The 27,852-nt window shown below is 31.7% G+C and overlaps 1 protein-coding gene across 1 annotated transcript in view; it reads left to right on the top strand.

The window, feature by feature from the left end:
- Nucleotides 1-27,264, top strand: part of LOC124360391 (signal recognition particle 54 kDa protein) — a 30,429-nt gene extending 3,165 nt beyond the window's left edge. Inside the window, exons 2-9 of the mRNA XM_046813991.1 lie at nucleotides 3,337-3,513; nucleotides 9,016-9,245; nucleotides 13,652-13,802; nucleotides 16,158-16,306; nucleotides 19,411-19,672; nucleotides 21,664-21,772; nucleotides 23,652-23,918; nucleotides 26,235-27,264. Of these exons, the coding sequence (XP_046669947.1) occupies nucleotides 3,337-3,513; nucleotides 9,016-9,245; nucleotides 13,652-13,802; nucleotides 16,158-16,306; nucleotides 19,411-19,672; nucleotides 21,664-21,772; nucleotides 23,652-23,918; nucleotides 26,235-26,341 (1,452 nt within the window). The 3' untranslated portion in view covers nucleotides 26,342-27,264. The remainder of the gene's footprint in view (nucleotides 1-3,336; nucleotides 3,514-9,015; nucleotides 9,246-13,651; nucleotides 13,803-16,157; nucleotides 16,307-19,410; nucleotides 19,673-21,663; nucleotides 21,773-23,651; nucleotides 23,919-26,234) is intronic.
- The last annotated feature ends 588 nt before the right edge of the window (nucleotides 27,265-27,852 follow it).

Below are 27,852 nucleotides of genomic sequence, written 5' to 3'. Positions count from 1 at the left end.
TGTATCAGGTTTTCAAAATATTTCCCCTTTCTTAAATGTAATTGTATCTGTAGTTTTTATTTTTATTTTAAGTGTTTTCCTTTTGAAGAAATAACAAGTATTGTGTAGTGGCAAAGTAAGCGAAACATTTACTAACATCTCATTCAGTAAACCTGAGAACATGACTTGTGTGTTTTTCTAAATTGTAGTTTAGGAAATATATATATTTGTGTTTCATTTAGCAATAAATATACAATATAAAATTAATATATGTCAGTTTTTATTTTGAAAGTAATGAGGAGAAAAAATGGACGAACCACTAATTACAGTGCTAGAAGCGTACTTAGTGTGAATTTCATGAAAGAAGTCTAAGAATTGTCTACTGGTGACTCTTGAATTAACCACTAAGTATTGTGCGGTATTGCCAAGTTGTGCCTTATTTTTTTTATTCATAGCCTATATTGTGAATAGGCTAAGGCATGAGTGTCTGAAAGTGTGTGACCAAACAACACATTCTTATTTTTTGCAGTTCAACTGATGTCCTTGAAAAAGCTGTTGAATATCATCAATAAATGTTTTGAAAACAATCAATTAGACTCCTCCATAGCCTAGTTTAAGCCCTTAGGTCTCCTTTGAAGATATATATTGAATTCTGGGTTACAAAAATGTACTGTAACATCAAATATAATATACAAAGCAAGATGTAAAAGCAATTAACAATGAATCTTAAGGTAATGAAGTTAAAAATTAATAATTCAAAAAAATTTACAACTTTTAACACGTTTACGACGGCGTGTACCCCATCGGGGTGCTTCATTCTACACTGATTCCAAAAGGCCTTGTAATAAAGAAATAAATATTGGAAGTTTTTTTATTTATTTATCATTGATAGAAACACTTTTTTCCAATACTCCAAGATTTTTCATTTTAATTCTGTGTTAATTTTTCTTAGAACAACGGAACATAGCGGTTTTTCCTAAAAATACAACAACGCCATTTGATCCACGTTTATGTTGAAATATTTTAATTGGTCAAGGTACATTTGGCTTAAAATATTGGTTTTCTTCAAGAAAATGTCCACTCTAAACCAATCAAATGAGTCAGCTAAATGAATGTAACTGGAACAATATGTGTGGTGTAAGATTAGTGCAATAATCATAGTAGTCATATATTTATATATCAATTTCCACTAAAGTAACTAATACAAGCCCCCATTAGGGTTAACATATGACTGGTTAACCTACCTACCAATGGAAATGACACTGACTGTGGTAAAACCCAAATGTGTCACTTACATCTGGGCAAACCAATGGATTACCCGGAGCTACACATCGATAACTGTAAATATTCAGATATTGGGGGTAAAGAGTTAGTCAATAGGTCTAGTTTACAGGATGATTGAAGTTGGTGGAATTCCCTTAGTGTCAGTTTGTGTGTGGGTTTAATGAGCCTAAACATGAAGGAGTAGTCTCCCCTGCCCGCACTGACTGAAAGAGGCTGGAACAGGGATAACCTCTTCTTCTTCCTAGGTAACATGACAAATTGTGACCGTTATCTCTTCAAGACTGAATCTCTCACTAGTTCACCGAAACTAACATCTGTTGAATTAAGATTGCTCTCTACAGTAAAACTAAAATATTTCAAAAATGTAATATTTGTTTAAGCATAATGTGAACTGGAAGTCTGAGATGGTTAGTGACTGAATATATGATTTAACAGTTTTATTATATCAATCTTGTTTATCCCATTGGTATACATTCCTTTGAACTTTTTCTCATACAGTAGAACCCCTCATATCCGGTCACCACGGGACCGAGCCCCTGGCCGGATAACGATTCGGCCGGATAAACCAACCTACAGTACACAGCACTTGACGAAACAAAACAATTGTACTGTACTAACCGCACTGGAAATAATCAACGAACTGTTTACAGGTTAAACCTATTAGCTCAACTGAGGACAACACAGGAAAATGTAAACAAATAGATACACCAAAATAACGCAAGAGTCGTGGGAGACTAGTGCGTGCAACTGCACGTCTGCAAGCCGTGGTAAATAAATTTCGATATTGGCTTCCGGGAAGTGGCCGGATAAACCGAGGTGCGGTAAAACCGAGGCCGGATATGAGGGGTTCTACTGTATTTGTTTAACATAACTTTTGAAAGCATATATTTCTTGATTACTTTTGAATAATTTTGCTACAATTTACTTTGATTGTATGCCATTAGTTGTATTTGCTCTTGCCTATTTATTGATCACCAATACAAAATAATACTAGCATCTGTAAATTGTATTGCTTGACAACTTGTAAGTTTATATTTCAATAATTTTGGCCTTTAAATTTTGATCTCCTGATTGTAATTAAATCCTTTATTTTAATATAATTATTGTAATTATCATCAATAAATATTTTCACATTTTATAAAAAACCACACAAATGAATTTTTATTTAAGTTTTATTTATATTAGTACAAGTCTTTTTAACTTCACTATATAGGAATAGAGAATACTTTTCTATGTGCGTTTGAAACAAAACCAATCTGCTATCCTAGATTATCAAGCTATCATCTCCTGTTATAATTTTTATAAACCTAATTTGTTAAACTGGATATAATTGACAAATCAGAAATCAATATTGAAAAGAGAACGTACCTGTGGTCAGCAGAGAGTTAATACTGTCATGGCTTCCACTTTGGCCACCATTACTTTTTACTGCCAATGTTAAACATTAATCGTGGTCAAATATGACGGCATTAAAAAAGTACATAACATATTATATTAGCTTATGGTTACATAAAAAAAAATCATTCAACTTTTTGATCCGTAACTGATTAAAAAGTGTCAAATTAAAACACTTCAAGATGTATAAAGTTCTTTCAAACAGATAATTCCTCAACTTCTTCTTAAAAAATTATTCAAAATCAGTTAGAAATTATCAGGGACCAGTTTATGTACACGTATGGTTAAAAATGTGATCAGAAAAGATGATTAAAGGAGTTTCTAAATTTAGAACTTCTCCTATTTAATGAAGTTAAAGTGTGGATTACAATAGTCGATAACAATATGAAGCTGAAGTCAACTAATCCAATCAAAAAAACGGTACTATCCATGAAACCATTCATGTAATTTGGGAGTTGCATGGGGCTTTTGTATCTTCTAGTTTAAGTCAAATGATGTAATAAGCCTAATTGTATCATGTTCTAGTGATACCTAGCTCTGAACTAACCCACCCTCATATTCTATTTTATAAGATCACTCACCCTTTTTTAATACCTCATGAAAAGCATAAAGACAATCAAGTAAGTTTGTGTACTAAAATAAGAATGTTATCTAACTACAGTATTAATCTTGTTCCAGGTCCTCAATTCTATGCTGAAAGAGATTTGTGCAGCACTGTTGGAAGCTGATGTGAATATACGATTAGTAAAGAAGCTTAGAGAAAATGTTAGAGCTGTCATTGATTTTGAAGAAATGGCAGGAGGATTGAATAAACGGCGTATGATTCAAAGTGCTGTATTTAAGGAGTTAGTTAAGGTAGGTGTTAAAAAATAAGCTATATCTGATACAATATATGTAGCCTACTCCTGTATGTGTAAAACTCGGCCTGGAGGCTGGCCTGTACTATAGATTCTCTCTGTATTTAGTGATTGTGTGCTCCTGTGTCATAGGTCATCACTCCCCCATTCCTACCCCCCCCCCCCACACCTTCCCACCGTCTACCATCCAGCTCTCTATAGTAACACATTCATTAATTTACACCTCACACATAAGGAACCAAGCTATGATTGAACATACATTTAACTTAATTTCTATTTTACTTAGTGGTTTTCTATAAATTAGAATAACATTTCATTACTCCACTACTTCTTACTTCAATAAAGTTTTTATGACCATACATAGAAATAAAAATTAGAATAAAAGAAATTATGCCTGATTATTTCCATTAGTTATGGACAACAGTAACAATATTACTGTGAAAAATTAAAAAAGTCTCTATTTAAATTAATAAATGACCCTTAGCTTACTGAAGCAATCAGAATCAGAATCAGAATTTTATTGCCGTTACAAATGTGGTATGCATTGCATCGTCATCACATACAAAACAAATTGTATTATAAAAGTAAAATATTCATAACTAGGCTATGTTAGCTTCAACATGATCTATAACTTCATCTAAACTGTATGCTGCTAGATTTACTAAGATATTTTTTAAGCATTTCTTAAACCTAATAAAATCTAGACATTTAATATGATTTGGTAACATGTTATAAATTTTAATACCTATCTCTACAAAACTATTTTTGGTACACTGGTAGGTACAGTAGTTTACTCTAAGATTAGAACAATTTTTAGTAAAGTAATTATGTATAGAGCTATTTACTGTTATTGTCTGCAAGTTATTTTTAACATACAGTAATACATCCAGAACAAATATAGAAGGCACAGTCAACACCTCTAATTGTCTAAACAAAGGTTTGCAATGGGTTCTATTGTTTACATTACACATTATCCTAATAGCTCTCTTCTGCAATATCAAAAGTCTTTTGGTGTTAGGATCATTGCCCCATACAATAACTCCATAGGACAAATGACTCTGGATGTGTGCATAGTATACTGCAGTTAATGTTTCAATATTTACAATTAATCTCAATCTTAACAACATAAAAATGCCTTTTGCTAATTTTTTACATAAAACTTCTATATGCCTGTTCCATTTCAGATTCTCTTGGAGGTGAACACCTAGAAACTTTACATTATCATGGTTTGGTTTATGTTGTAAATTAAAATTAATCTCCTGAGTTTTCTCATGGTTTACACAGAGGACGTTCGCCGCACACCAATCATTCACAATTGAGTTAGCGACTTGTAGAGAATCATTTACTACATTAAGATTTTTACAATTCAGTAAGATTGCTAGGTCGTCTGCAAACATGTATGATCTTGTCACATTGTTATTTATGGAGGCTGGCAGGTCATTTACATAAATTATAAATAATACAGGTCCCAAAATGGATCCTTGTGGAACCCCTGCTGTAACTGCATTGTATTGAGAAGAGCTTCCATTAAAAGCAACCATTTGATATCTCTCTTTGAGATATGATTTAAAAAATTGTAAAGACAGATCATCAAAACCATAATACTTAAGTTTATCTAACAAAATTTCATGATTTACCGTGTCGAAGGCTTTAGACATGTCGAAGAACTTGCCTATGACCACTTTTTTATCATCTACACCATGAATACAGTTCTTCATAAATTTTACAATAGCATTTAGTGTTCCTCTCTTAGGCCTAAAACCAAACTGACTATCTGATAACAATAGGTTACTTTCAAAATACTGAATTACTTGCCTATTTATTATTACCTCAAACACTTTTGAAACAATTGGAATTATCGAGACAGGTCTAAAACTCTTATGTTCTTTCCGTGTACCTTTTTTATACAGTGGTATAACCTTTGCCAGCTTAAGGCACCTTGGAAATGTACCATTATTAATACAAAGATTCAAGAGATAGGCTAGAGCTTCGGCAATAAAAGGTGCAGCAAGTTTCAACAGCTCAGAATTAAAACCATACACATCCAGACATGAACTATTACTTAACAAATTAATAGCATCATATATCTGTTCAACCTTTACTTCAGTAATACTAAATTCACAGTTAGACACATTACAACTTAACTTACTTAAATAGTATGACATAGACTGACTAGCATGAGATCTGACTATTAGCAATGAGATCATTTACACTATTCACAAAAAAGTTATTGAAATCACAAGCTGTTAGACTACTTCCAACTTCTGTACTTTTAGACCTATCACTATTACTTATATTTTCATTAATAATAGACCACATAATTTTAGGTTTATTTTTAGCAGATGACACCCTCTCACAATTAAAACGTAGCTTACAACTTCTAACATCGCTTTTATATTTCTTCTTTAATTTCATATAACATTCTTTAAAGTAGGTTATGCCTGTAGACTTATACTGAGCATACATATATAAACAACTTTCCTTAAGTTCTTTGAGGTCTGTATTATACCAAGAGGGAAGTTTACAATAATCCCTAACAGCTGGTACATACTTAATAGGAAAAGCAATATTCACAATGTTCATAAATTTATTTAAAAAATAGTCAAATTTATCATCTATGCTATTTAACTCATACAGAAGCAACCAGTTAATTTTACTAATTAGAGTGACAAAATACAATGAATTGATATAATCAATTGTTCTGACAATTTTAAAATCTTTTTGCTTAGAACTATTTACATTGGTTAGCCTACTATTTACATGACTGGTAACGTTATCTTTCCTTGGTAACAATTTGCATTTTAGAACAATCGCATGATGGTCTGACATAACCATAGGCTCCACTGCAGCATTCTCAATTCTGTCAAAATGTACAGTAGTGGCAATGTTGTCAATACATGATCCGCCATCCACAAAATTCGTACTAGGCCTAGTTACATCAGAAATGGTTGTCCAAAGGTTAAAACCTAAAAGTAAATCTAAAAACTTAGCTTTCCTAGAGTCATTGACTAAAATATCAATATTAAAATCGCCACACAGCATAATTGATGCCTTATTCTTATTACTATTCATAAAATTACTCAACAATTCATACATGTGCTCAATAAAATTGTCAAAGTTCTGACCGTCAGGAACTCTATATATTTCGATACAAACTAGGTTAATCTCCTTTATAAATACGGCAGCTACTTCACAGATATATTGACTAGACAGTTCTGTTAAAAAAGTCATCTCCTCGCCCAGCCATCTGGATCTTAAAAATATTGCAGTGCCCCCTCTTTGGCCCGAAGATCTACAAAATGCGCTGATCAATGGTTTTCTTCTTTGGGAACAATTGTCAATTATTTCGTCAAAACTTAAACTTAAAGGTGTGAGCAGCAAACATTTTGTCTTTTGATATGTATCAGCTGTAACGAATTGTCTGAGTTCTGAAAATAATATTTTGCTCATCACGGGTCTGTTGCGTATATACCCGGATGATACTTAATTGGCATTACGCAAAATACAGAACGCAAAAACGTGATTTTGTTTTACTTGTGTATGAAAACTCGTTGATAGATAACCTAATTAAAAAATTATCATAAGTTCAGTAAACCAAATTTGCTTGCAGTTCTGTACATGCTTCGCCGTGAGTCTGCTAGGTGTAATCACGAGTATGCAAAGTACTGATCGCTAAAACTCGTTGTCGTCATATTTTGTGTATGAAAAGGTGTAGATATATTACTAAATTAACAAATTATTATGTTTTAGTCAATGACATTTTACTTTTAGTTCATATTTGTCTTGATGTCGCCAGTCAAAATTTTCCTAATTATTTGCAAGTATTAAAATGCTATATAATAACATTGCTTGACCTGTTAAACACTACACACATAGTACAGTAAAGTGATAAGATTTTTGTTGTAAAAAATGTTTCTTCAATCTATGCATATATTTCCCAGTTTAATTAATGAAATATGCCCTAAAATATTGTTTTATAAAGATTTTACTTTTTGTATATTATTTTTGTAATGCTTGTTTAAAATTTCATCAAATGTTACTGATATTTTTCTTCAAAGGTCACTGAAAGTTACCAAAAGTCACTCCTTAGCTGTAGACATCATGACGTCTTGTACTTGTTAAATTTTTATATTACATTAGAATATTCCGAAGACACAAGACAAGTTTTTTTAGACTTTCAGGAACTTTCTGGGTTCGGGTTATGAATTTCAAACACCCTAATATACTGCACATACAGGGATATCATTCTAGTTTAACTTTAACTGTTCTACTTGTAACTTTGTCCAAGTATGTATTAGCCTTTTACTGACTTATTAAACTTACTATTGTATTTTGAATAATATGTATGATTGTATTTTGACACTTACATTATTTATAAATAACTGTTTTAACTAACTTATAAAACCCATTGATTTGATTGATTATAGGATATAGAAATTTTTTTGCTATGGAAAAGTCAGCGAATTTCTTCGTCACTTTGCTAGACACCCTTTAAAACTTATAAAACATCTAGAACAATATTTTTATTTTATAATTATGTTTGTATGCTTAAAATTGTTTATTATTGGTTACAAAATCACTTTTATGTCATCAAGTGGATTTTGCTGTCCCAGTATGTCATTTATTAAAATTATTACAGTTCTCAGATAACATTACAATCTTGAACACTTTTTCTAATAAACAATCAGTTTTGATAGCTTTAAAAAAATTAAATTACTATTGTAAACAAGTTTCACCACTTTTTTTACTCATTCCGCCGTAACTGCTATCAGTTGACAAAAGTGTGTTATTGTTTTGTCTACAACAATCTTTAAAAAGGTTACTTAGATGAAATAATAGAAGAATGGGCCACAAATGGAAAAATTCATAATGGAGTTGTTAGTCAGCTTATTCATATAATATAAAATCATGTCAAGGGGCTAATGGTATCCAATACAAATGTTTAAAAAAGATGCTGCATATTTCTTTGAGTATACATTTTGTCACTAGAGAAGTGTTAATCATCACATCCTTGCTCTATTTTATCAATTAAAATAGTAATCAGAAATGTATAAACACAGGATTCTTCAGTAGGAAATTAGGCTAAGTAATGTAAAAAAAAAAAAAAATAGATAACTGAATGTATGTTGTTTATTTAACATTTATTTTTGTATTTATACTCTATAATAATTGGTGCTTTTGATTTGGAATCCATTGAATGTGTTGACCTCTAAAGCATATAATTTTGAGATTCTATTGGGTTTATCCCTTTAACTGAATTTATAAAACCTCACTATGAGACTCTCAATTAAATAATGCTGTTCTCATTAGAAAAGTATATTCATTCATTCAGTCATGGAGAACATGTGTTTACTTACATAATTAAAGGTACTTTGTCATGTAAAATTGGGTGATAGATGGTGTTATAAACAATGAGCAATTTTATTCACACAAATGTCTATTTCTTTGTGGACTTATAACTCATATTCATGTTATTAATTCAATTAGTTTTGTATTACAGTTGGTAGATCCAGGAGTGAAAGCCCATCAGCCTGTGAAAGGAAAACCAAATATCATAATGTTTGTCGGTCTCCAAGGATCTGGTAAAACAACAACTTGTACCAAGCTTGCTTATCATTACTTAAAAAAGAATTGGAAAGCTTGTCTTGTATGTGCTGACACGTTCAGAGCTGGTGCATATGATCAGCTGAAGCAGAATGCCACCAAAGCAAGGATCCCGTTTTATGGCAGGTAAACTTTATTGAAGAGCTATAAATAATCAAAATTATAATTACTATATAACCGATAGTTATTCTATCCCTTTTATGTTTAGTCTCTGCTCCTGTAGATTGATACTTTTTGAAAATTCTGTTTTTCTTTTTTAATAAAATAAGAGTTTGAAGTAACATGTTAGTTGGTATTAATAAACTATTAATAATTTGGAAAGTTAATAAATAAATAAGGTATGAAAGAGCCAGTTATCAAGAAGTCTAAGTCACTAAACTAAGAGCCTGGATCGGCGAAAGATTAAGTTCAATTGATTCCTTTGCATTAGTACTCTACCAGCATTGGTGTGTGTATGTATTTAAAACTTCTATTCCTCTTTACATTTACACATAACAAATTAAATGAGATGTAATTCACATATGATAACACACATAACTAAATGTGTTTTATATGTACAGTGTGAGTTATATATATGCCATTTTGTACTGGTTTGAGATAGAAAGCTCTAGTTTCCACTGTTCTTTTTCTTTTATCAAGACCTTTCAAATGAGGTTTCACTTAATGGGTCTTTCATTTAAAAACTTTGAGCCCCCCCCCCACAAAAAAAATCCCATTTTGGAGAACTGGGCAAAGTTATAACAGTGACTAAAAAGTTCACTTCTATTTCCTAGAAAGGTGTCCTGAGTTTCATCCCTCCATCTTTATCCATCAAAAACTAAACAGAGTGTATCCATACTTTTAACTCCCCTTTGCACTTAAATCAGGCATTTCATAACAAATAAGGGACAGAAAAAGAAATAGCCATGAGGTAGCATCACTTATCTGATGCAGACTCTGAATTACTGCAGCCAAAACATGGGAGAGAGAGAGAATGGCAGCTCGGGTAACAACAACAATACTTCAGTTATTTATGAATTTGTTGTTGGATATAGATTTTTAATACAGGTATGTATTCCAGTAGTTATTGGCATGCTCAATTTCTTGCAGAATCAAAAGGATGTTTTTAAATGGCATATCAAACACTCCTGAGAAATATGATGGCTCTGGAATATATTCCAGCAGCTATCCACATGCTCAATTTCTTGAAGAATCAAAAGGATGTTTTAAATGGCATTCGAAACATTTCTGAGATATGTGATGGCACTGGAATGTATTCCAATCTCCTGATCCAGTTTAGAATCATTGGACTTGAACTTTACAGAACAGTGTTTTTGGAGCTCTGATGTAGGAGAAAGAAAGAGGTTTTATTAGCACCAATGAAATAACGAGAATTTCTGTGTAACATTCCATAATGTTTTATTGAATAGATACAAAAACTTTTAGTAACACAAACTATTTTAGGCCAATGTGGAGAATCCTATATTTGGAGTCTTCTTAGTGATAGCACTTATGATATAATGTGATGGAGTTCTATGATAATTTTGAAATGGAAATAGACATATTTGCAGTATAATTATTTTTGTGTTCATACAAAGTTTCAACACGATCCTACATAGTGGCTCTTGCTTAACAGAAGCAGGAACATTGTAACTATTATATTTACAGTTATTTTGCCCCCTAGAAGGACACATGTGTCTATTTTGTCCACCATTTGGCTCTCTTTATTTTTACTCTTGAAACTTGTTCGAAAGTATGAAAAATTATAAACATGATAAAATACCATTATGCAGCTCATTTCCAATGTCTGTTCGCTATATCATCTTATTTATATAGATGAGTCTAGGAATTATACAAATTTTTATATTCTTATCAGTATTGTACACCTCATCAGTACAAAATGGATACACTGCTCCCTCAATTTTCTCAACCTTTTAAAAATTGGACTTTATATCTGGTGCATTGATTATTGATTCCATTCAAAGTTTTGCTTTTTTTTCTCAAATTGTAGTGAAAGCGCAAATGGTTCATCAAGTCATGTTAGTGTCTGGCCCTCTGTTTTTATTCATTCAGCCAATGTATATGTAATATAATTTTATAACAGTGTGTGATGAAATAATATCAAGAATAAACTAAATGATTTTAAATTAGTCTCTTTCACCATCTAATTAAGAGTTACATAATGTTACTCTGTCATTGTTATTTGCAGTACAGTATTACCTCACAAAAAACATGGATTTTTCCATTTCCATAATAAACTAATCTCTTGGAAGCTGTTATAGCTAATTCTGTTTTCATTTATAAGTTGGTATTTGTTACTGTGTAAACGACAATATTATGTTGTCTACTATGCTAACTGATAGAAGAAATCATCATCATAGTAATGCATAAATTCACAGGCTAAAGAACAGAAAACAATACATAACTCTCATTTATCCAATATTTTTAATCTATCAATACAGTCAAACCTCGATAACTCAAATATCAAGGAACTTCAGGTTTGCGTTGAGTTAGGTATAGTTTGAGATATGAATTGTTCGAGTTATTAAGGTTATAGTTTTATGGAATTGGTCTTATAGAGTTAAACGAGATAAAGAGAATTCAAGAATTCAAGTTACAGAGGTAAAAACTATGTTGTATTCCCTACAACCAACAACAAAATTAAACCTAAAACTACTGTGTATCAAAATGTAACCCTGATACTTGCTTTAAAGTTTTCATAGCCTAGGAGTTTAGCAAAGCGTGTTTCCTTGTCTTTTAGCAGTAATGTTCTTACAATTTTTAATACTTAACCTATTGAACCCCAGGCCAAACTATTGGTGGTGGGAAAAACGTACCAAAACCATTTGACCTAAGAACTACAGAGAATCCCCGGAGCAGAAACAGCTGTATTGCATACTGTTCGTAAAAAATTAATATTTTTGCTATTTTTTATACTATTGTCTTGTATTACACACCAAAATGTCCAGGATGAAATTGTGTACACAGAAAAAGTTTAGTCTGAAGTATAAAAAATTGTTTAACAACATTAAAATAACTTTAAAATGAATGTTTATAGATTTTTAGGTAAAAAAATAGATTTTAAGATTTTTTAATTAAAAAATTGAAAAATTTTTATCATGGGTATCCACATTTTATTTTTCTAAATTTAGTTTTATGTATGTACAAAAACAATTATATTGATATCTCTAAAGATAAAGATTTTGCAACCGCGATCTCACTGAGGCCAGTTGGGTATTGTGGCTGCCGCGTTACCTCGAGAAGTAGATAGCTGACTAAATGGCATTTCTTTGTCATCTGAGTCCGTGATAGTTGGCCTATAGGTAGGATCAACATCAGTATCATCACTGAAAATTGATGAGACGTCAGACCAATCGTCGTCTGATAGGTCAACATCCAGTTGTCTGTCCAATTTACTCGGGTGATTTACAATGTTGTCACTCATTGTTCACAGAACTCGGGGATACTCGCATCTTCATTGCCGACGATACATCTTCGCCGCGGGGATCTTCGCATATTTTCTCAGCGACGATATTTCGTCGCCTGGGGTTCAAAGGGTTAAGTCTCTTCGTCATGCATTCCTAAATATCAGGAAACTCAACTTCTCTCTTTCTGTTACGTTTATGTTACCTTCATTAGCTTGAGCTTCAATGTTGTCTGATTCTTCAGAATTGTTGACAGAATACTACTCAGGATGTTGAACTCAGCAGATATGACCATCTTCTTGCGTGATCCTTCATTCACTAGCTTTATTATTTTACACTTCTCACCAATAGTCAACATTTAACCTTTCTTTGAGCACTCATTGTCAGTCACATAAGTAAAAGCACAACCAAAGGTTAAGTACAGTATCATAGGGTGTAACTTGCAGAAAAAGTGCTGGCAGGCAACAGACAGATGATTCACCAACTCACAATACGCTTCTGTAAGCCTACATTGTATTCCTGGGGTTTTCAAGATAGCGTTGTTTGAGAAAAAAAATTAAAAGTTATAGAGGTAGAATTCGACTTGTGGAGGTGAATTTAAAGAGAGTTAGACTGAACTGTTGGATTTTGAGTTATTGATATAAAATTATTCTGAACTTCGACTTACAGAGGTAAAATTTAGTTGTAAGATTATTTTGAGTTTTCCACGATAATTGTTTTAGATTTACACAAGGGATTGGTAAAAATTCGAGCTATCAAAGAATTTGAGTTAAAGATGTTCGAGGTATCGAGGTTCGACTGTATGGTGATAGGATTAACCGGAGTAACATAAAACAATATTGAAAACCAAATGATTGACAATCGCATTTAAAAAATTTACTTTACTATGTAGTTGATGCTGGTTCATTTAAAAGTTTAAGCTATTATTACTTTGTAAATGAAGAGTTGTTCTAATATCCTTATATTGTATTTGATTTTGTCAAAACTTTCATTACTTTCTCAATAACCCTTATATTTTAGAAATGTTGAATGATTCCACTTTTGTCTCTTGTACTTTTTTGTGATCTCGTGGGATTGTACACCTTTTACCTTTTTTACCTTCGGTGTACCTTTTACCAATTTTTTCAGTTACACCGAAGTCGATCCTGTTGTCATAGCTCAAGATGGTGTTGAAATGTTTAAAAAAGAAGGATTTGAAATCATTATTGTGGACACTAGTGGACGACATAAGCAAGAGGAATCGTTGTTTGAGGAGATGTTGCAAGTGTCAAATGCGATTGTGAGTATCTGACAATTATACAAACATACAAGTATGTTTTAAGATTCTGCAATTCAGAGAAGAAAATATAGTGATGCATATATTAATACATTTTCCTTCAAACTGGATATATCTTTACTAAAGATGTGCTTAAGCGTTTAAAGCAATCTTAAAAGTAAGAATTCAAGCATTTTTCTTCTATTAAGACCAGGTGGTATTCATTTTGATCTAATAATCATAATAATCATACTATAAGTAGCTACAAACTAGTTCAATGTCTAAAACTCTCGAGATATAGACTAAAATGGTATTGTTCTAGAAAAAAACAGTATTTATAATGTAAAAGTTGGTTTTACAATTTTTTTTATTACATATTGGTATTTACACTACAATATCTATATTAATAATCTGTATTTTATATTCCTTTTTATAGTTTATACAGATTTAAATTTATCTTTATTTAAAAAAGCTTATTTATTATTTATTATCATGTGTTATAGCTATGAAAAGATATCAAGATATGGTTTTTTCTAAAACATAAAAATATATAATGATCCTATCAAATATCAACAAAACAAAATACTTATCAATTCAAGGTTGTCATATATAAATGCGCATTACCAGTAAAACTCAAAGTGCAGTCTGAATAGGGTTGCAATCTGTGGAACTGTTCCAAGTGTTCTGTGGAATTTCTGTTTGTGAATCCTCTAGTAACATCTTGAGGTGTGTTCACACTGACCATACAAAGGTGGAGATTGCAAACGAGTTTAAGGATGAGTAGGCTGGTTCTACAGTCACCTTCCCGCTTGATGGTGTCTGATCTTCTTTCCTTAAGTCAGTGATTTTCAAATGTTTGGACTCAAGACTCCCTTTAGGTTCGTACTCCTTTCTGTGACACCTCACCCCTCAGCTCCTCTCAAATAAATTGAAGAATAACAATAAAGTATTGTGACTTTATAATTCACATTCACACATTTATATATACATAGCCAACAATCAATTCGACATGGAGTTCTGGATAGATTTTGAAGAGAGATCCGCAAATGTATAAAATCCCTTTACATAATCTTATTAGTTCAACTATACTTAATCATCTAGTTTAATAATTAATTAAATCACTTTAAAAATTATTTATTAACTAGCAGTTCGTTAATTTGGACTTAGAATAACAATCCTTGGTTTTGTTAGATATTAATATTTTAATTGCCAAAAACTTCTACAACCACTTCTGTTGTAGAAATTTTCTTAAGAAAAGGTTTTCTTCCTTCAAATAAAATAAACTAAAATAAATTTAACTTCTTGTTTCGAAAATAAAATCGAACTAAAAATTTACCTTTCTTATAGTGTTTATAATTAAATAAAATTTATAATGTAATTCTAAATAAAATTTACTTTTCTCTATTATAAACGGGGCTAAATAAAACTGAACTAAAACTTCCTGAAAAATTCTTTGTTCCCCCCTTAAGTCACAACCTGTTACTGTTGGTACAGACTCAAAGTTCACTCTTTAATTTAACTAAATTTAATACAAAAATCTTTGTTAAAAGCTTTATCTTGATGTAAAAATTATTCTGACTGTTGAAGACTGAATAGTTATTAGTAGTAACATTTAAATAATATTAAAATGGAAAACTTTACTCTGAGCTATACTTGCAATGACATGTGCTCTCTTGAAAACTTGGGTTAGTTATTAAGTGGATTCAAATCTTATTATTTCCCTTTTTGTGTAAAAATTTATATAATATCCCTGTAAAGACAGCTACTATAAGTAAACAGCAAAACTCCCATCTGAAAATCGTAATTCGACTATAAAAGAGCTACTTAAGCAAAATCACTTGCAGATGGGTAAAGGAAACTATGAGATGCAAACCACCAACTAACTAAATTAACCACAAAATAAACTCCACAAAGACACCAAGAATCGTGTGTCATAGCTAGTTATACCTCTCCTTCCAGTAAACCAGCTAACTAAAAATCAAGCCTTTGATTGGCCTCCAACTATCCAATCACAAGGTCAGAGAGAAAAAGTAATCTTCAAACTACCCCTATTGTAATCACGTTAACAAACTAGACTACCAGAAAACCCTACTATCTCACTGTATAATCCTATATCCTCCTTTCTTAAGAAATTACATAATTTAATTTACCTATACTTTGACATCACTAATTAACTTCAAAAATCTTTTTGCATATAATTTCTCCCATCAATATTTAATAAATACATTTTTAATTTCCTATGTAACAAATTCTACAGATTTTATTCTTTTCTGTTATGCATAACATCCCAGATAGCATTAGCAGAATTTTGTCATTAAATGTCACAATTAAGTAATTCCAAGTAAGTTTTGATATGTAATGGTCGGTTCAAACTTGCAGAGGCCTGATAATATAATCTTCGTGATGGATGCTACAATAGGTCAAGCTTGTGAAGCTCAGGCCAGAGCCTTCAAGGAGAAAGTAGATATTGGTAGCGTCATTGTCACAAAGTTGGATGGACATGCCAAGGGTGGAGGTGCTCTGAGTGCGTAAGTAAACAAATCATTGCTCTATTAATATACTGTTAACATTCTTAATCTGTACACTGGCTTGCATAATTGTAACTATAATAGTGTTACATGAGAGAACAAGGTCTGGAGGTGCTTCCTTGAAAAAATTGTAGGCTTCAAACATAGTTTTTAAGATTCTTCAAAGTAGCTGTTTAAAAGTAAATAAAAATAATTTTTCAGCTGTATTCAGAAAACTGACAGACAGACTACCCTTTTACTTACTTACATGGAAGAGACTATTAAAAATTGTTATAGAAAAATGGCATAATTATAAATTTGTTTCATTCACATTTTAATCTGTCTTTTATTTGTTTCTAATTCATCCAATAGTTTTTTTATATTAAGAAAATGTATGTTTTTTTGCTTTTGTGTCTTTTTACAATTTTGTCCTAGTGTTTTTTCTGATCCTGTTACTTACAAGATAACAGGTATGCCACACCATATATTCTGTAACAGGCTTTGTTCAAGTCTATAGTTTCATTTCATTCTAATTATGTTCCTCGGACAAACAGACAGACGGAAGAGAAATTTGCTAGCCTATTGAGTGATATACTTCAATAATGCTCAGTCAGATCCCATTGATAGATATACATCTTCATCAAACTAACTCTTGTCTTTGCCTTAATCCTTACCGATAGCTAAGCAAAATATAGAAAAATGTAAGGTTTATAGCTCAATTCATTTATGAGATGTCACCTTGAGTTAAGCTCAATTCATTCATTGAGTTATAGGTCACTAATAAATTCCATCGAGGTGTTGGACATACATAATCCTTACTGATAGCTAATATAGAAAAAATGTAAGGTTTATAGCTCAATTCATTCATTGTCACCTTGAGTTAAGCAAAATATAGAAACATGTAAGGTTTATAGCTCAATTCATTCATGAGATATCACCTTGAGTTATAGGTTTCACTAATGCTCGGCCAAATTCCATCGAGGTGTTGGACATATACCAACATCAAACTAACTCTTGTCTTTGCCATAATCCTTACTGATAGCTAAGCAAAATATAGAAAAATGTAAGGTTTATAGCTCAATTCATTCATGAGATGTCACCTTGAGTTAAGGAAAATATAGAAACATGTAAGGTTTATAGCTCAATTCATTCATGAGATGTCACCTTGAGTTATAAGCTTCACTAATGCTCGGCCCAAATTCCATCGAGGTGTTGGACATATACCAACATCAAACTAACTCTTGTCTTTGCCATAATCCTTACTGATAGCTAAGCAAAATATAGAAAAATGTAAGGTTTATAGCTCAATTCATTCATGAGATATCACCTTGAGTTATAGGTTTCACTAATGCTCGGCCAAATTCCATCGAGGTGTTGGACATATACCAACATCAAACTAACTCTTGTCTTTGCCATAATCCTTACTGATAGCTAAGCAAAATATAGAAAAATGTAAGGTTTATAGTTCAATTCATTCATGAGATATCACCTTGAGTTATAGGTTTCACTAATGCTCGGCCAAATTCCATCGAGGTGTTGGACATATACCAACATCAAACTAACTCTTGTCTTTGCCATAATCCTTACTGATAGCTAAGCAAAATATAGAAAAATGTAAGGTTTACAGCTCAAGTCACTCACGAGATATCACCTTAAGTTATAGGCTTCACTAATGCTCGGCAAAATTCCATGGAGGTGTTGGACACATACTAACATCAAACTAACTCTTGTCTTTGCCATAATCCTTACTGACAGCTAAGCAAAATATAGAAAAATGTAAGGTTTTATAGCTCAAGTCACTCATGAGATGTCACCTTGAGTTATAGGCTTCACTAATGCTCGGCCAAATTCCATGGAGGTGTTGGACATATACCAACATCAAACCAACTCTTGTCTTTGCCATAATCCTTACTGATAGCTAAGCTAAATATAGAAAAATGTAAGGTTTATAGCTCAATTCATTCATGAGATATTACCTTGAGTTATAGGCTTCACTAATGCTCGGCCAAATTCCATGAAGACATGTTGGACATATACCAACATCAAACTAACTCTTGTCTTTGCCATAATCCTTACTGATAGTTAAGCAAAATATAGAAAAATGTAAGGTTTATAGCTCATTGCAGGTGAAAAACCTCAGCACTAAGCGGGTGGATACCCGGTGGCCGGAATTATTTGTAGTAGCAGATGTGTGGTGTCAGTAGACTGCCCGCGGTTTGTAACCAGTTTACTCGGCAGTAGTTCTTTATTCTATTAATGGCTATTCTAAAATCTATTTTTCCACATCTTAGATACATTAATTTGTACTATTAAATAGAAAACCAAAATATACTACTCATATTTGTTTGAAGCTCTGGCGTGAATAAAACACATGATTAACCATCATTTAACTTACAAAGCAAACAAATGTAATAGCACATTTGAGCTCATTCTACCAGATTTTATATTACTGTGAAAACAACAAAACACTAAACCTAGCTGAGAGCATACAAACCCATTCTAGCATAAATGTAAAAAAATACAATGGTTATTGCTAAACGCTGAACAGAGGGCAAAGCATTTGTGCCTTTTGGCCTCTGGTCCGTTGAGTGGTGGAATACACATGCTGTGCTTTTTGCTCACAATGGGTTAAATGTCTTAATTGTGCTCAGTCTGTTCACAAATTTGTTTATTTTATGTATTTCTCGTTACTATCATGGTTACCTATAAGACCAATGTAAACATTTTCACCTACACACAACCAAATGTAATGGATTGACTTGCACCATCATCTATCTCAATGTTCCTTTTATAGAAATGAAGCTTCATGCAAATTTTCAAACATGTAGGTCTGTTTGTTTTTGAGATATAGTGAGGACAGATAGGTAGATATGATATTTTACCCTCGAGTGATAGAGTTTGTTAATGCTCAGCCATTTTAAGAGATTTTATGTCTACTTTTGAAGTATGTTAAACTATAAAAAACTATTTCAACTTTATTACTATTTCAAATTTGCTTCTGTCGTATGAAAAAATATAGAGTTATACTGGATGCTGATTGTGCTCGAATGTGTTTTTAATAAACCCACAGAAATGTTTTGTAATTCTTATGTCCTGTATCCTAACATCAGTATTTTATTTGCTAGGGTGGCAGCCACGAATAGCCCAATTATCTTCATTGGTACTGGAGAACACATTGATGATCTAGAGCCATTCAAGACTAAACCATTCATCAGTAAACTGCTAGGAATGGGTGATATCGAGGGCCTTATAGACAAGGTCAATGAGCTCAAGCTTGATGACAACGAAGAACTCATTGAGAAAATTAAACATGGTCAGTTCACTTTAAGAGACATGTATGAACAGTTTCAAAATATCATGAAGATGGGTCCTTTCTCACAAATAATGGTAAGTAACGTATTAGTGTATGCAGTGAGTGAAGAAGCTAAGTAATGTTCACACAATGCAAATAATAAATGTACTTCATCAAAATTTACAATTCTAAAGAAATAAATATTTTTATTTTGCAGTTAGAATTGTTCAACTCATCAGGAAAACACACAGCAGGAATTTCCTAAAATTTGAGTAGCTTATGTTTATGTGTAGAGATTTTTTACTTTTATTGTTTTGGCAATAAAATTTAATCCGATTTCATAAGGTTGATATTCAGATAAAGAAACAAATATTACAATAATAGTATTGAAATAGAAAATGTTTATTGTTGTAGTTATTTTCTATTTCATTATAACAAATGAGAAACTAAATATTTTGTCTTTTTGAAGTTTATTTTTATGTTCCTTGATCATTTTTTGTTCTTACATTTGTTTTATTGATGTGGTATAGAAATTGTAAAATATATTATTTGTTTTTATGAAAAATACACACATTTCACAAATCGGATATATTACATAAGGCAAAATAGAGAATATGTTTCCTGGAACTGTTTGTTTTATGTTCTTGGTTCTACAACCATTTCCCAAAGTCGTACCAACCTCTCAAGGTGATTATTAAGTCCCCCTTCTAATTTTTGAATGGTTGCAGATAATCATTCCATTCATATTTATATTTGAATGAAATTATTCTAAATTCTAATTAGTACTAGCCGTTAAATATATTTGTTTTGTGTTTCAAAAATATTGTTTCTATGTGTTTGTTCCCATCCATATAACATTGCTTAGGACATGTTATAAATATCATTAAAAATTGAAATAAAAAGACAAAATAACTGTTAGTTCTATTCATCTGGCAGGACCATCATGCCATCAAAACTGTAGAGGTTTTAAATCAATTTTATTACTACCACTGCTCACTGAGCTATTCGTAATTATCGATGTTTAAACTTTAATAATTTTTACTTGTTAATAGCGTACTATTAAGATGTGGACTTCAACAGATATAGGGTTATGTCTGATCACATTTTTCATAGTTACAATAACAGTACATCTGAACAGTATTTTACATATTTACTAAACATGAAATTAAAAATATGTTACAAGACTACCAGCACAGTAATTTCAACACATTTACTAGAACAACCAAACATTCAAATATTACATTATTACAAAAGACATGTTCATATACAAAGATGAAATAATTTTTAGAATATGAAATCCACGAAATATCATTATTATTGAACTGCTATTACACTATTTAAAAATACAGTTATCTCATCATTTTACACTAGGTATATAAACTTTAATTATTTGTCTTCTTTAAAAATGTCACAGTCAGCTCAAGAATTATATATAGAAAATAAAATTGTTTGGCACACATATATTAATGCATGTTTTGGTCCTCCTCCGTAGACTAATGGTTATAGTCTCAGCTCTCTAACCAAGAGATCACGGGTCCAAATCCCGGGGAGGTCCAATAAAAAAAAACCAGTGCACTTCGAAGCCGGCATAGCTGATGCTGGATGCTGAGGTTTAAATGAGAGAGAAAAAATTCATGTTTGTCTTGTTATGTAAATTGCAATAGTGATATATTAGTTTTTGGAAGTATATATTTCTTGTGTAAATATTCTTGTATATATTTCCCAATATCAGGGATCTAAGGCCTACAAAATTTCAGTTGCTACAGAACTGTAAAAGGATCTTTCATTGATTGGTTACTTAATTTACTATATTCAAGGTCGGTTTGATACAAAACAATTAAAATTAAAACAAAATTTATATTTAAATGGTTTTGTTTTATAGATTATACCAGTAAAGTTGTATTTACAAAGACAAAGTTTCATTAAGTTGTCTATTCATAATAATTGTATTTTGTCTTAGTAATTGTGTGATCATGTGAATGTTTACTTTCAAATATTTATTTAAAAATATGAGTATGGAGTACACCAAACATACCCATCATCTTGTACAACTAAGACTATTATAATTACTAAATGGTCTTTACAGGGAATGATTCCTGGCTTTAGCCAAGATTTTATGTCCAAAGGAAGTGAGCAGGAATCAATGGCAAGATTGAAAAAACTTATGACAATAATGGACAGTATGAATGATGCAGGTAAGTTATGCTGTTACAATTGCTTTTATTATCAACAACAATCAGAAGTATTTTGTTCTTGTCAATGAATAAATTACATGGAAAGTGACATAATTCGTTATTTTGAGTCTGAATTCACCCCTTTGAAACTAAGGATGGGCACGTCCAAAACCAAATTAACGACCATGACGTAGATTGTAGAGCTAGTCATTTTTTAGTTATAATTTTGTTATTTCAGAGTATATATGGAAATTATTGTGTAATATGTTAATAAATCAATCTATTAACCATGTAGGAAATTCATCTCTTGTATTGTATTGTTGGGTTCAAAACTAAGTAATTATTGTGAAGGAAACAGGATTTTTACGGACATTTGCCATCATTCAGTGAAACAAAAGATCAGTAACACTACGTTTCAAGATCTGCAATCTGATCTCTTCTTTAGGTAAATAACTAACCTAACACATAAATACAAACTATGTTAAAATGAACAAATCATACCTGAGCGTTGTGACACGCCTATTTCAGGAATCACAACCACCATGTTGCGTGTCAACTTCACTAACTCTAAAACATGCACTTAATAAAGAACTAAACATAACACTGACTGTAGTTCAGTTTTAATAATTAGTGTTGTAGAGTTGTTAAGAGCCTGAACAAGACCACAGTAACTACAACCTAGTTTGAAGCCAACGTGTAAAAAAAATGCTAGCATTGACAATAAATGAAGTTCTATTGAACAGCATCCTTTCAAGCAACTTACAACATACAGTCAGGAGGGTTATTGATTTGAGTTAAAAATGTTCTAGTTCTGGAAGGGACTTCTGAATCAGAACTTTACAGAGACGCTCACCTTAAATTTGCTAACACCCTCTTTGTTAAAATGTTGTTTATTAAAAAGTATATGTATCATAGAAAGAATAGATCACTATAATAGAAGTCTATTCAAATTTGTGCCTTTTTCCGTTAATATAATTGTTAATGTTTCATTTTCTTCTAAATTTGGCCATATGAATTTAGTTTTGTTTCTTTTTAATGATATATGACACTTAGGGAAATTATTGTGAAAGCAATTATAAAGGTTTCATTAAGTTGCATGATTTATATCTGAAAATATTTACAGACATAAAACCATTGCTGTGTTTATATATAATGTATATCACATTTAAGATCATACATAGTATAAAAACTGTAGTTTAGATGATTAATTTACTTTTTTTATAGCTTATTTATATATATATATATATATATATATATATATATATATATATATCATTTCAATAAACATTGAATCACAAAAAGTACTTGCTCCGCTGGGACTCAAACCCGGATTTCTCACTTGCCGGGTGAATGTGCTACCATTATACCATAGAGCTTACATTTTACGACTCAATTATTTTGTATTTGGCCCTATCTGTCACATATTTTTTAAATAACCAAACTAACATATGATCGGAAGACCAAATACCTGTCAAACAACTTTTATTTACATTAATTAAATTTGTATAAATGATCAGAAATTTCTGATCTTGTCACTTGGGGAGTTGCGTCTCAAAATTACTTATAAGGTTTCATACATTATATTTTGTTATTTATGTGTAGATAGTGTACATTTTCTTGTATTTTGGTAAAACATAATACTAAAGAATAGATTATAATTTACAACTTGACGTCAGGGATTACACAGGTAGTACTATGTCAGGCTCCAGCTAACAGATAGCAAACCTGAGAACTAGAGTGAAGCCTTTAATAAAACTTAAAAATTAACTTTCATCATACTTAAATATCTATTTGGTTGAAAACTAAGCTAGTTACTGTCATTGGTTTATAACAATATAATAATAAATGTTCTGTAGAGATCTTTATTGTCAAAATAAGAAGTAAGTTATTTTGTCGATAGAGCTAGACCACCGAGATGGAGCCAAGCTGTTCACCAAACAAACTGGCCGCATTGTAAGAGTGGCCCAAGGCTCTGGCGTCACAGAGAAGGAGGTCAAGGATCTCATCTCACAGTATACCAAGTTTGCTGGAGTTGTCAAGAAGATGGGAGGAATCAAAGGACTCTTTAAGGGCGGTGACATGGCAAAGAATGTTAATCAGGCACAAATGGCGAAGCTTAATCAACAAATGGCAAAGATGATGGATCCGAGAGTGCTTCATCAAATGGGTGAGTTTACATTGACATTTTCATCATATGTGAATTATATTGAAATGTGATTTGAAGAGATGTAATTCTTACGGTGAAATTAAAATATCCATTTGGTTTATTGATGCCTTTTCACTAGAATTCTATTGAAATATACAGTTACTAATCTGAAGATAAAATAATTCACTTTGTTTGTTACAAATTATAATCTTAAATTTGCTAAAAAATATAGGCTAGAACATTTATATTTTTAAAACAAAGATTCAGACTAAATAAATAATTCAGCTAATTTATTTCCCACAAATGAAAAAGTCTTTAAGCATTAAACTAACATAAAATGTGGTAGGCCGGGCAAACGCCTCGAAACGCCTCGGCAGGGCGCCTGGCGCTAAAGTCCAAACGCCTCCAATCCCCTCCAACTGCTTTATCAACCCTCTGCTTTGTGCTGCTATCATACGATTGTTTGGGAAACTAATACTGGAAATATCTATTGGCAGTGTCATTGTTGCCTTGTTTATTCATAGTTTTATGACTAGGGACGCTATCTAGGATTAATAATTTGAGACGGTTCATTGATTACTTCATTGTCGGTGATCTAGTAGGACAATTCTTTCTGACTGGTGCTGCTATCTTACGTAATTTTATGAACTATTTGGGACTTTTTATAACCACTTATTTACTGAAATCATTTCGTTAGTTCTTTTCGCAGTCTTTACTCTTGGTTCTGTACTTCATACATGGCAGGTTCAAGGTGTTTGCGAGATAGCGAAATTGATCACGTTATTATTTTAATAAATACAACGTTATTATAGAGGATTTAATCATCTCTGTAACGATGTACAAAACATAATAGTTTTATTAAAATAAAGTTATTGACTTAGTAAAAACGCGAATAAGTGTCCCCTCGCGGCAGAGCGGCCGATTTAATTCAGTCCAGTAGCCCCAAAAGCGCGTCACAGTAATTCGATCGGGAGAGAGGTTAATGCAATGGAATTATATTGGTGTCCTATTTACAAATATTACCTGATATTTAATATGTGGTAGAAACAAAGGCAATACTTGTACTCAAAATGAGTCAGTGACAGTCAATACAGATTAAGACAATATTAATTTACTTATATTATCTGTATTAATGTGACATGTACTGAGTAGTCCAACTGGCAGATTACTACTACACAAAGCAGCATAACTAGATTAATTTTATCGATTGTCATTATCTATTATGTATGTACAGATATTTATTATTGAACTAGGTTAAACCACATCTTTGATCCATATCATTACTATTTTACTATCTGATATTAAATTAAATAATATTCAAATTCAATTCAATTTGCTCATGTATTTTACTAAAACGCATTTATTAGACAATTTTGTTTTCCAACTCTTTGTGTTTTCAAATTATAATATTAATCTTCAACTTCACTACACTTAACTTCCATAAGGCTCAGTTTGGGTGTTATCATGATTCTTTAGGCTGGGATTATAGTAACACACAGGTTTAGATCCCTGAGTAACAACTCCTTTGGAAGCCTATCATGTTTTAATACCATTATATTTAAGAACTAGCTGTTTCCAGCGGCTTCGCACGCTTTTCATGAGGTTGTTTTCATAATAGCGTTTAATAGTATTTTCATTGCATTAGATAGTTTATTGATCATTGGTGCAATCTGAATTTAAAATTAGGCAATGACGTCTTCTATGCAACCTGCATTACACTACTGATCAAGCACTTTACAATAAAAATTTTCTAAATTTTAAATGTAAACAAATGTTTCTGCCTCTTTGATGAACTTCAGCTGAAAGTATTAACAGCTGTTAAGTATCAGTTCGCTTTGTATTATGTGTCGTAGCGCAGTCTGTCGGATCCAATATAAAACACTCTAACATCAACAACGATTTATAATTAAAAAATTAATTAAATAAACTATTTAAACAGCCACCTCTCTAAAAGTATGCCTATGTTACTTCCAGAAACGTGTAGAATCACTGTACAAAATTTCACGATGTTTCGTGCATTGGTTCCAGAGTTATAACAGAACATACAAACAAACATTCGCATTTATATATATATAGATACTTTTGAATATCAAACATCACAAAAAAATTAAATCACTTTACTTTATTTATCATAACCCCCTAAATAGTTAAACATCTCACTTCTATTGGGAGTTTTTTGTTGTTGTGAATTTACACTTGTCAAGTATTAGGAGTAGTAGTACAGACCTTATATAGTTTTATACAGATATTTTATATTTGATCTGGAATATTTAGTTTCTGGAGTTTGACGGTAGTAGACTATGACAGATTGTACAAGAGAGATGAATGATTGCACAGGTGGCATGTCCGGGCTGCAGAACATGATGCGACAGTTGCAGCAAGGTGCTGCAGGTGCTGCGGGCGGACTCAGTAACCTGATGGGAGGCTTCGGTGGCAAGTCGTGAGCAGCTCTATGCAACAGTTGTGTACCTCGTGTTTGTGATTATACATGACACTATGACCAAACTGAGAATATTATATTGATTCGATGCAGTGCTCAACAAATACAAGTTTTACTTTAAGTATGGAGTTAAATAATTTGATATTCAATTATTTTAATGAAATAATATATGCAATGAACTAAGCATCTATAACAGTTCATGAATAGTACTCTATAATATTTGAGAAAACAGTGAAATTTTTTATTGTATTTTTTCTGGTTATTTAATTTAGGTGTTTATTGAAGAGTTAAGTTTTACTACTTATAGTGCTTCCATTTTTTTCAGAAATCTTGAATTAATCTGTTTTTGCTTTTGATATTTTCATTCCTTTTAAGATTTATTTTTATTTACTTTTTTATTTCAATACTATATATGTATTTTATGATATAGGTTCAATTATTTAACACCGTTGTTTTTATTTGTGAGAAATCTGTTCCTATAACCATTATCTTTAAAATTTCTAAAATTCAACAATTTATTAAAGTTGTATACATACATACATTCTGTATCCTTAAAAACAAAAATTCTGTGTGAAGTAAAATCTTAAAGATGTCTAAGTAGTATTTATCAACATTCCTTGCTGTTATGAAAATAAATGCTTTTACGAATTTTAAATGTGCTCAGAGACATTTAAATATATTTTATGTGTTTGAGGTAAATTTATTAACTGAGAAATTTTAAATAAAGTAGGAAAACTTGTAACTGTGAGCAAACAACCAATTGTACAGCCTTGCTGTAGAAGATCTGTAGGTTTTGGTATTTGATATCACTTTACAGTGGTAGAATTGAGTTGGTATGTGTACAAACTGTCAACCACATTTCAATGCAACTATGTTGCGATATTTTTTCTTTGTAAATATGTTTAATAAAATGAGATGTTTTTAAAACTGTGTATTTATTTCACTAGTCAAAATCATCTTAATTATAAAAACTCTACTATTCTTTAAAAGTGCCTTATTAAGCTGTAGGAAATTATATTGATAGCTGTAGCAAATATATAAGAGATGACTCATCCACTGCTATAACTTGGGGTACAGAAAAAGTGAATGCTGGAACTGCCCTCTTTAGATTATTTGCAGGCTCATTCAGCTCAGATAGTAAATATTTGAACAGTGACAATCAAAGTTATATGGTGCTGCCCTAGTGTCGGACCTCAGAACTAACTGAAATAATCTCCCAGACCTTAGCACATATCATCCATATGAACTATTCATCTCCTCTGTAACTAATACAATCAAAGGTAATACTTACTTACTTACTTACTTACTCCTGTGGCCACTCGAAACCCAGATGGTTTTTGACCTCGCCAACAATGTCTCTCCAACTTCCTCTATCTTGAGCCACTTCCAGTGTAGCGCCAATCGTTCTTAAATCCTTCTCCACCTGATCTCTCCATCGCATCCTAGGTCTGCCCAATGGCCTCACTCCCTCTGGTTCCCCTCGCCACACCTTCTTTATCATTTTATCTTCTCCCC

This window comes from Homalodisca vitripennis, chromosome 4 (genome assembly GCF_021130785.1).
Source record: "Homalodisca vitripennis isolate AUS2020 chromosome 4, UT_GWSS_2.1, whole genome shotgun sequence".
In the NCBI taxonomy this organism is placed as follows: Eukaryota; Metazoa; Arthropoda; class Insecta; order Hemiptera; family Cicadellidae; genus Homalodisca; species Homalodisca vitripennis.
Note: the sequence above shows the minus strand (reverse complement) of the source record. Positions and strands in the feature narration are given on the sequence as shown.